Raw genomic sequence first — 11685 nt, forward strand, 5'->3', positions numbered from 1 at the left:
GGGGGGTGGGGGAGGGTGGGGGGGAAAGGGGGGAAGTCATAAAAAAAACGTCCCAATATCCGTAAATGGCATCTACTAGTCGTGATAGAAATTCAAAAAAATTCATTCTTCTATGGAATATTACGAAGCTCCTGCAATTTTCTCAGAGATGAGACTCATGTCAGTTGATAGGGCTTATAAATAGCTATCTAGGGTATGAATTTGAAGAAAATCGTAAGAGCCGTTTTTGAGAAAACCGTGAAAAACATGGTTTTTTAGTTATTATCCGCCATTTTTTCCGCCATTTTGAATTGAATTTCATTGAATTTCTTATTGTCGGATCCTCATGGTATAAGGACCTCAAGTTTAAAATTTCATGTCAATCGGTTAATTAGGAATGCAGTTATCGTGTTCACAGACACACACACACACACAGACCAACACCCAAAAATCATGTTTTCGGATTCAGGGGACCTTGAAACGTATGGAAAACATGAAACTGAGGTTCCTTTAATTTTTTTGGAAAGCAATACTTTCCTTACCTATGGTAATAGGGCAAGGAAAGTAATGAAACGTATAGAAAACATGAAATTAGGGTAACTTAAATTATTTGGAAAGCAATACTTCCCTTACCTATGGTAATAGGGCAAGGAAAGTAAAAATTAGTGAAACAAACAAAATGGCCGCTGTTTGGGTAACTGAAGACTTTTGGAAAATACAAATTATGTTATTTAGATATGTTTTTTACCCAGGAACAATGCCCTAGAGTATAGGTGGAGAGTTCGTAAACACTCTGTATTGTTTTTTTTTCAGATGTATGCATATACAATGTTGGCAGCGATTTTGAGAAGAAACTTTTTGCTGGTGAATCAACACTCAGTCGGAGCAGCGTGGAGTTGGAGAAGCAGTCGTCTCTGTACAGCTCAACAGGTAAATGCACAAATAGTGGAGCAGATGAAAGTGAAACAATGAACGGTCCAGCAAAAAGCAAACCATCTCTGATAAAACGAATCACGAAAAAAGCCTCTAGAGCGCGAAATAATAACGTTAAAAATCCATAATTTATTCTATAGTGAGGTCCACGTTAGAAAGATGGGAGAGCAACGTTGCCGATCCTCTGTCTTGTAAGGAGGGTAACTGATACCGGTTTATTGATGGTTTACTAACTCATTTTTTACGAAATTGCCAAACGATTTTAAAATTTTGGAAGATGTTAAAAGGTTTGGTATTGAGTTGAAGTAATATTTGGTAGGCCTATCCCTGCATTCGTTACAGGAATTTTTATAATATCTTATGTGTATGACATTAAGTATTTAGGCTATATTCATTAGTTTTCTGTGACACTATTCATATGTATTTCTACATGTACCATGAATAGAGATTTTTTTAATTCAATAATTCAATTCTGATAACTGTTTATTCTCGTTTAAAATAGTCAACTATGTTTTATCAAGCAAGAGATTATATTTCATAATGGATTTCCATAATAAAGATTAAATATTTTGTCAAATGATATTATCAATTCTACATTGTTAAAAGACGATCTGGAAGCAGAGCAGAGCTAGAAAGAGATAGCGCTATCTGCTTTGTTGAATGAGAGACAAGGAAAGCAACACCATTGCTAATCAATCACTGACATTGTAACGTGGACCTCACTATAGTAGGATTGCTCTATCCAATAAATGAATGAATAAATTAATATTGTATCTAACAATCATTGTTGATAAACTGTGAGCGATGGTTATTGTATTTTACCTTCTTGAATCAGTTATGTAATAATTATTACAATTATTGTTCTACGTCATCTTACAGTAATTTATTTTTATTGTATTATTTTATTTGTTTGTCTTTATGAGTGATTCACTGTCATGATAGCCTCACTGTCATAACATCACTCTGATTGATTGGATTATAAATTTATCCTAATATAGTATGTGGTATTCTTAAGTTTTGTTTTGTTGTTTTCGCCACACTGCACAGGAATCAGCTGTTTCCCAGTCCCTAAGTAGATCTGAAAGACATTGTTTGCAGACGACTCTCGTCTGGCGTCAGAACAGGTTTTTTTCCGGCTAAGGCCGGAAAGAGTACCCTTTCCGGCCGCTAAATTTCAAGTGTGCTAAAACAGCTGCCTCAGCCGGAAAGAAACCTGTTCTGACGTCAGACGAGAGTCGTCTGCGAACAATGTCTTCCAGATCTATGTAGGGACTGTGAAACAGCTGCTTTCTGTGCAGTGTGGCGAAAATAGTTATTTGTGCAACTAGTGCGCAAAGTGACAGTTTGCTGCATTGAAAGAAACGTTTACGCCTGAGCCGTAGGCGAGGGCGGAATGGTTTCTTGAGTGGAGCAGAGGAACTTTGCTCACGTATTTCACATAAAATTTTTCCTACAGTTACCATTGAATATGAAAAGTGGGTAATTATGGGTGAAATTGCCTGAAATGCATCAAATGTTTGTGTGCGTGATGCTGTTATTAATAGATAAAATTGAATAATGTGGTAGTGTTTGAATGGCGGGGAGGCTGTGTGCTGAATGTGGTGGCTGTCATCCACAGCTGTACACGATGTCCTTGATATTATTATAACGTGGGCCTCACTATGAGTGTTACCAACTTAATTTTGATTTTGCTGCACTGGTGCTTCATATAATCCACTAACTATTTTTCGTTGCCATGTTGCAACGTTGTTGGAAAAAAAATTTCCTGCACTAGAGCGGAAAAGTGATTCTTTGCATTCTGTAATCAGTGCAGGAATGGCCATTTTTCAAGGTAACTGTAAGAAAAAACTTTTCATTATTTGAGTTTATTATTCAATAATTAAACCATTTTATAATAATAACATCTTATTGTCATTTGAAAGAATAAAAAAGTATAAACTCAACCTCCCACATAATTGAACATAGTCTTTTAGGTTATTCAGATTACCTGAGATTTGCTAGAGCTATGACCTTCCACTTTTGCTTTCAGAAGTGCTTGATAAACAATTATTCTGATATATAAATTGTTTATTTTTCTGTGTGGCGAAAAATAGTATTCGAACCACAGGCAAACATTTTTTTAGGCTCTCAATATTTTCTAGTCCTCGGCCTAGGGCCTGGGACTTGAAACCCGATTTCGAGCCGGAAAAGTCTCATTTTCGGGCCTAGGTGCGAAATATACTATTACGTTCTTGAATCAGTTATGTAATAATTATTACAATTATTGTTCCACGTCATCTTACAGTAATTTATTTTTTTGTATTATTTTATTTTTTCATCTTTATGAGTGATCCGCTGTCATGATAGCCTCACTGTCATAGCATCACTCTGATTTATTGGATTATCACTTTATCATATAGTATGTAGAATTCTTAAGTTTTGTTTTGTTGTTTTCCTAAGCCTTTGTGATTCTTGTATAATAGATAATATACTACTTCCATCTTTGGAATAATTCAATTTTGATTGTATTTCACTTGTTACTTTACCTGAATTGGATCAGAATAAGTTAACTGCATCACACAAGGTATCTAATGTTGGCAGTGCCAAATATCACATTTTTATAATATTGTTATACTCAAGCTACAATCAATGTTTATTTGTATTGTTTACTCTAGTGAAAATATTGTTCAAGAAGTTATTTTTGGAAATAAAATTCAATTCAATTCTTCTTCTTCTTCATCATTCTTCTTCCCTTTCTTCATATTCTTGATTGATTTAGAGCCAGATTCCAAGCTCGGGATTTACCTATGTTCTACACTTTGAAAATTATACAAATTCTCCTATTCTACACTTTGGTTTCTGGCTGGAGTCAGAAAATTGGCTTTCCGAAATGGGGCGTTTCTATTATGGGGCGTTTCGAAGTTATAATTATAATCTTCATTCTCTTATTTCTATTATTGGAATTGAAATTTATCCTCCCAAATAATATATTACATTACAATATATCACAATATATAACTGAAAATAGTGGAAAAATATTGCTTCAAACAACCCCTGAGTTACTAAAGTGTGTGGTCGTTCCTGTTCCATATGCATATTCATGTTCATATTCTCTTGATTGGTATGGTTACAGTGTTGAACAAATTTAAGAATAAACAAAAATAAAACAGCAGAGCTCTGCAAAAATAGAAACGTGAATTTGAACTATAAATATAATGCCTTCAATATGAATAGTAAATATGATCAGATTCAGTACTAGAAACTATCAAGTTGAAATTTGAACAATAATGAGAGAGAATGCTAAATAAAACTGTAATTAGATAAAGCTATGGAATATAAGAGATAAATTTAGCTGAATTAAACTCTTGAAGCTTGAATAATGCAATCTGGTAATTTGAGCGTGTTGAAATGCCATACATACATAATAAAATTGATAAATTAATCTACTGAAATAAAATTTCTTGAAACAATGTTTCCACTTCATTCCTCTCCAATAGCCTGCTCTTGGACAAGTGTCTGAATCTATTCAAGCGTAATGCATCCTTTATTTCACTAGGCAAAAGGTTGAAAATAGGAGGAGCGACATATAGCAAGAATCTCCTGAATTTCTCCTTTCTTGGACGAGGCGGACTAAAGTACCCTCCTGTACGTAGCATTGGGTGACGTACTTCATAGATGAATTCATTGAGATTTTGGCCGCTTTCTTTGTAAAATAGTTCCAGCACTTTGTGAAAGTATAAATACCTCAATGGTGAGATATTTACCTCAATGGTAAACTCTATATTGAGGGTCGCATTGCAGAGAGGTCCCAGATGTCACACTAAAGAGTTATATGAGGACTTTAAAGTGTTCAATGTAAGGCAGCTATTTGTGAGATCTGCCTTGATTTACATGCACTCTCACCATAACCAAATTTTTAACAATACAATAGATCATAGATACCCCACCAGAGCATCACATATAAACAATATACAGACTCCAAGATTGAATAAAACATATTCAACAACTAATATTCAGTACCTGTCACACATAATACTTAGAAACATACCTGACTATCTCAAAACATTTCAAAATTACAGATCAGGCCAGTATAAGCAAATTGTTGAGAAGTGGTTGATTATAAGTGACCAAGAGGAATCTGAACGCGTGCTTCTCTCTGTATATAGGTAGGGAATGTGGAACTTGGTGATCTTGTCTGTGGTCCTTCGAAATCCAAGTCCCATAGTGCTTATTATTATTTTTTTTTGTAGCCAGTGTAGTTTACTGTTATAGTATTACATGTTTTTGATTGGGATTGTCCATCGTCATCACCATCTTCCATTTTAAGTTTGGAAAATTCTTTATAACTTGGTATTTAATTGCATTGCTATAGTGTATCTACCTTTTAGTTTTACTAACTTTTAGTCATCAATTACTGGCTGTTTTTGCTGCCAATTATTTGTTTTCTTCCTATAATATCAACATTCACTCATATCATTTTTTAAAATCTGTATTTTTCTCAATTTAGTGTAATATAATATCAATTTTCATAATTTAGTTTATCGATTTTTTAATTCAGCGAATTACGCCAGGCCCTCACAAACACAGGTTTAAGCCTACATGTGAGTCTCTCATAACGTAAGGGTATATAATATAAATGTACTGTAACTGTACTGTATTATTTGTAAATTGTGAGAATAAATTGCGATTTGATTTGATTTATATCTCTAAATAGAATGAGGGAATGATGTCGAGCTGGTTTCCTGCTTATCACTCTCATTATGAATGTTTGGCGTACTACTAAGGGATTGAGTGTTGTTATGTAAGCCCCTCCCCACATGTAATGCCATGCTGTAGACTGCTCTCTACAAGTGCATGATACAACATGGTCAGGACAAAGATTTCACAAAAAGTGAAATTTCCTGCATGCTATGACTAATTGTTTTTTTAAATTCGGTTTATGTTCGTTCCAGTTCAATTGAGAGTCCAATGTTAATGCAAGGTATTTGAGGGATTTTGCTTCAGTGATTAGTTTCGCACTCGCAGTCACAGCTATCCCTATTATCACAATCTGGGCTATGGAATGGTAGACAGAGAGGAATTGGTTGCGGCCGTAGACTAATCCTGAGTATTCTTGATTTATCGATAATTATTTGTAAATAGTTGTAACGGAGCCAAAAATATTGATTAGTTCTTAGGTCTTCAAGTATATATGTTGTAGTTGTGGTTCTGAATCTGTGGTGTAGCATAGAGCAGTATCATCGGCATAAAAAGTGAGAAACGTTTTTACTTTCCTTGCCCTATTACCAAAGGTAAGGAAAGTATTGCTTTCCAAAAAAAATTAAGGTACCCCAATTTCTAAATTTCTATACGTTTCAAGGTCCCCTGAGTCCAAAAAAGTGAGTGGTTTTTGGGTATTGGTCTGTATGTTTGTGTGTGTGTGTGGTGTGTGTGTGTGTGGTGTGGTGTGTGTGGTGTGTGGTGTGTGTGTGTGGTGTGTGTGTGTGTGTGTGTTGTGTGTGTGTGTGTGTGTGGTGTGTGTGTGTGTGTGTGTGTGTGTGTGTGTGTGTGTGTGTGTGGTGTGTGTGTGTGTGTGTGTGTGTGGTGTGTGTGTGTGTGTGTGAGTGTATGTGCGTCTGTGTACACGATATCTCATCTCCCAATTAACGGAATGACTTGAAATTTGGAACTTAACGTCCTTACAATATAAGGATCCGACTCGAACAATTTCGATCAAATGCAATTCCAGATGGCGGATAAAATGGTGAAAATGTTGTCAAAAACTGGGTTTTTCGCGATTTTCTAAAAATGGCCCCAACGATTTTGGTCAAATTTATACCTAAAATAGTCATTGATAAGCTATATCAACTGCCACAAGTCCCATATCTGTAAAATTCTCAGGAGCTCCGCCCATCTATGCAAAGTTTGATTTTAGATTCCCAATTATCAGGCTTCAGATACATTTTAACTAAAAAAATTGAGTGGAAAAGATTCAGCATGAAAATCTCCACAATTTATGTTAAGTAACATTTTCACCTAAAATTGAAAATAAGCTCGAAATTCGAGAAAATGTGATTATCCAATTGCAAACTGTTGGCAACTGTTGATTCTATTAAATCATTCACTATGAAGAGATAGCAAACTTCGTGTGTCTCCAGCCTTATTGCCCTATCACCAGCTGGCTGAAATCTTTGAATAGTAGACTTGAGATGCGCGGGAACACTAGCGTCAGTTGATCAATTTTCATAACGGCAAGGAAAGTTGTGTGAGTGCGCCACACCAGATTTTTCATGATCAAATTAAACATTCCAGAATAACTGAAACTCTACACTATTCTCTCGATCTTAGAATAGTAGATTTTATATGCGCGGGAACACTAGCGTCACGTGATTAATTTCCATAACGACAAGGAAAGTTGTATGAGTGCGCCACACCAGATTTTTCATGATCAAATTAAACATTCCAGAATAGCGGAAACTTTACACTATTTTCTCTACATTTTATTTCGTGTTCAATTTTTGGTTTCTCGAAATTGAATTCAAACGTGTACTACGTCTACGCCTCGTTTCAGTAAGCCAATTTTCTGATATTAGCTGTTTAAAGTGTTGAACTTAGCTGAGCCCGAGCTTGGAAACTGGCTCTTGATTTAATTTAAGATCGTAAGGAGTTAAAGAACAAGCTGTAGATACCATTATGTAACATTCCGAAACCTTCAGAGTCACAAATGTCCGTCATAAATCATAAGAAGAAATTTGGACACTACACCTCACTTTTTGGATAAGCCATGTATCAAAGCTAAACACTCAATCATCTACCATCAATTAATTGGGAACGTTATAACTCGGGCAGTACCAGATTGGACTTATTAGGCCGAAATGTATTTATTAATCAACGGGTAAATTCTGTAATGAATTGATCGATAACTAATTAAGCGAGGCATGTGAGTGAGAGAAACCGATTCCAAATATTCGACACATAGAAAGAAATAGTGAGTGAGTGAGATACACGGAGAGAGAAAGGGTGAGAGAGTGAGGGAGAGAAATATTGATAAAAAGCGTGTTTGGAGAGAGACAAGGTGAAACTTGGCTGAGATACAGTGTGAGTGAGTGAGGTGGACATACACCGATTGCGCCCAGTGGTCAATTGGGAGTGATACTTGGCTCCTATACAAACGTGCACTGTTTACGTAGTAATGTCAACACTGCTATAGTGAGGTCCACGTTATTTATTATTATTTTATTAATCTCTATAATCGAAAATTCAATGGTGTAATGTAAATATAGAAAGTGTTAATAGCTAGTCATTTGAAATTCATGAATAGTTTTATGTATCACTGAAAATCTTATAATGGCAGTGTTTGATTAGCAATGGCTTTGCTATCCTTGTCTATCATTCAACAAAGGGATAGCGCTTTCTCTTTCTCGCTTTGCTCTGTTGCTGGATCGTATTTTAGCAATGTAGAATTAATAATCAATTAACAAAATATTCCATCGTGATTATAAAAATTCATCATGAAATTTTTGAAAAATATAATATTTTGAAAATTCGACTGAGTCATTGTCAATATTGTAGAACCGTTCCATAATTGAATAAAATCACAAATATGTTGTTAAATACTACACTGTTATGTAGAATTTAACAACATATTTGTATTTTTATACAATTATAATATCTTGCTTAAAATATAATTGATTATTTCAAACGAGAATGAACAGTTAATATTACATCAATAAACTTGTATCAGCTACCGTCTATAGAAGGCATTGACAAGACAGAAGATCGACATCGTTTTTCTCCTATCTTTCTCCACTGCCAATATAACGTGGACCTCACAATAATATGTTGTCATAATACAGTAGTGTTCCGCTTGAAGCTTACTTAGGATAACTTAGAATGTAAATTTAGCAGTGATGACGTCACGGGCGTTCACTCTGTTACATTATATGAGTGGCCAAACACATCCTAACCATTGGGCGCAATCGGTATATTCGTAGTAAGTTAGAAATATTGATACAGTGAGAGCGAGTGAGATAGAAATATTGAGAGAGAAAGCCACATGAATGTTTGTTGGGATGTGTGAGAGAGAGGGAAAACTGTTTGCTCGCGTAATAGGATTGCACGATATTATTGGAGCGGCTTTAACTAATTATAAATTGATTGGGCTGTTTTACATATACGCGTCAGTTTAGTATTACCCAGGGCGTTCTAGGATAAATGCTATTGCCTCGTGTATTTGTCGTCAGGTGTGCGGCGTATATATGTGTGTATGTTACCGCACTCGATATACTATAGTGAGGTCCACGTTTTAATGGCAGTGGAGAGAGATAGAAGAACAACGTTGCCGATCATCTGTCTTCTATAGACGGTAGCTGACACAGGATTATTGATATAATATTAACTGTTCATTCTCATTTAAAATAATCAATTTTATTTTATTAGGCAAGAAATTTTTGAATAATTTCATAATTGAGATGAAATATTTCAATTAAATTATTGATTATACATAGTTGAAAGACGATCTGGCAACAGAGCAAAGCGATAAAGAGATAGAGGTGTATGCTTTGTTGAATGATAGACAAGGATAGTAATACCATTGCTGATCATACACTGCTATTATAACGGGGACCTCTCCATATGCAATTTGTTGGTATCACACGTGCACTCTGTAGTATTATGTGGTAGAACACCATTAAAAGCTGCAAGCCGACTAATTCGTAGAGTCTTTGCAAGTGAAGAGGCGAACAGGGAGGAAGAAGGAGGAGAAGAAGGAGGAGGAGGAGAAAGAGGGAAGATGGAGAAGAACAAGAAGAACAGCAAGGAGAAGGAGGGAAAGAAGAATAGAATTGAATGGCAAGGAGAAGAAGAAGGAGAAGTAGAAGAAGAAGGTGGTGAGATAGAGGAATATGATAGAATGACAAGGAGGAGAACAAGTACAAAGAGAAATAGTACAAGGAGTATCCTTAGTTTGTCTCTTCGAATCAGTGTTTAAAAATAAGAATAATAAAATAAAATAAAAATGAGGAGGAGGGATAGAGGAATAGAATAGAATGACAAGAGGAAGAAGAAGGAGGAAAACAAGGAGGAGAAGAAGAAGGAGAGAAACAGGAATAGAATGACAAGGTTAAGAAATGAAATGAAAAAATTCTTTATTAGGCGGAGTTAGGACTTTTAAGTCCTCTCTACCACTCAACCTCAACATAACAAATGCAATTGAATAAAAAAAATACAGTGTAACTTAATATATAAATAAAAATACATTAAATAATATAGCTACAAAATAGAAACATAGTTGGAACAAAACAGTCAATCTGCATTTAGACTAAAAAATTAATTATATAATTCAAGAAACAATAGTAAAAAAAGTAATTATTAATATAATCATTCACACAACATTCACACAGCCCACCAGACCAGTCCCAAGCGCCAATCACACGCTACCCCCGCAGACCCGCCAACAAAATCCGCTTGACCTCCACCCCAAAGCGAGCACGCCCATCAATGGCCCGGACAGAAGCAGGAAGATTATTCCACAGCCTACAACCAGTGACAGTAAATGATCTCTCAAAAGTCGTCGTTCTATGAATGGGAAAAGCAAGCAGCAAGTTGCCATGCCTTGTTGCACGTTCACCGATCTCAGACAGGAATCTGAAGCTCTCAGACAGATAAGATGGAGATATGGTTTTGATTATTGAGTGAAGCAGAGTCAATATGTGCAAAGTACGAAGATCATTCAATTTTAGGAGAGATAGCTGTACATAGAAAGGTGTAACATGATCAAATCGTCTAGCATTGAAAATAAATCGAATACAATAGTTCTGTGTACGCTGCAGTCGGTTAGAGAGCTCAACAGTCATGTCGTTCATGACAGTGTCGCAGTAGCTGAAGTGAGGCAGCACAGGAGTCTTGACCAGCATGATCTTGATGTTCAGTGGAAGAAACAGGGCAAATTGTTTCAAGCTATGGATGCAAGCAAACACCCTCTTACAAACAATCTCAACCTGATTGAGCCATGAGAGTGTTTTAGAGATAACAAGACCAAGGTTTTTAACACTCTCAGAATACTCCAACTCAATGCCATTCAACCTCAACCTTGGAACATTCTGAGCTCTGAATCGGTTATGAGTCACAATGATACTCTGTGTCTTACCTTCATTCAATCTCAATGCATGATTATATGCCCAGCCACTAATAGCATCAATATCAGAATTCATCTGCTTGACACATGCATCAGACTCACCTGCAGAAAAATTTTTATAGATCTGAAGATCATCAGCATACAGATGAAATTTGCAGTGTTTTATGCATTTTGAGATGTCATCGATGTAGAGAGAGAACAGAAGAGGCCCAAGAACAGAGCCTTGGGGGACTCCTCGGGTTACATTTCTCCATGAAGAGACCTCATTATTGGCCCTGACACACTGTTGGCGATTCGACAAGTAAGACTCGATCCATTTTACACAACCCTCTCCAAAACCAAGATTTCTTAATTTCAGAAGGAGGAGTGGATGATGAACACAGTCGAACGCCTTTGAAAAATCGAATAGTGTCAGAATAGTACCCTGACTATTCATGTACCCTGACGACAGTACCCTGTCGAATAGTATCCATAGCTGACCTGATATCCTCAGTAACTTTGAGCAGAGCAGTGGTCGTACTGTGACGTGTGCGGAACCCAGACTGAAAGGTAGACAGAAGATGGAAACGTTCTAGAAAAACAGAAAACTGCTGATGAACAAGTTTCTCGAGACATTTAGACAGAGCTGGGAGAATACTGATAGGCCTCAGATCTGATAATGATTTAACTGAAGAGCATTT

At 36.1% G+C, this 11685-nt stretch overlaps 1 protein-coding gene across 1 annotated transcript in view; it reads left to right on the top strand.

The window, feature by feature from the left end:
• Nucleotides 1-3615, top strand: part of LOC111053290 — a 67311-nt gene extending 63696 nt beyond the window's left edge. Inside the window, exon 6 of the mRNA XM_039435200.1 lies at nt 793-3615. Within this exon, the coding sequence (XP_039291134.1) occupies nt 793-1040 (248 nt within the window). The 3' untranslated portion in view covers nt 1041-3615. The remainder of the gene's footprint in view (nt 1-792) is intronic.
• The last annotated feature ends 8070 nt before the right edge of the window (nt 3616-11685 follow it).

Source organism: Nilaparvata lugens, chromosome 9 (genome assembly GCF_014356525.2).
Source record: "Nilaparvata lugens isolate BPH chromosome 9, ASM1435652v1, whole genome shotgun sequence".
NCBI lineage: Eukaryota > Metazoa > Arthropoda > Insecta > Hemiptera > Delphacidae > Nilaparvata > Nilaparvata lugens.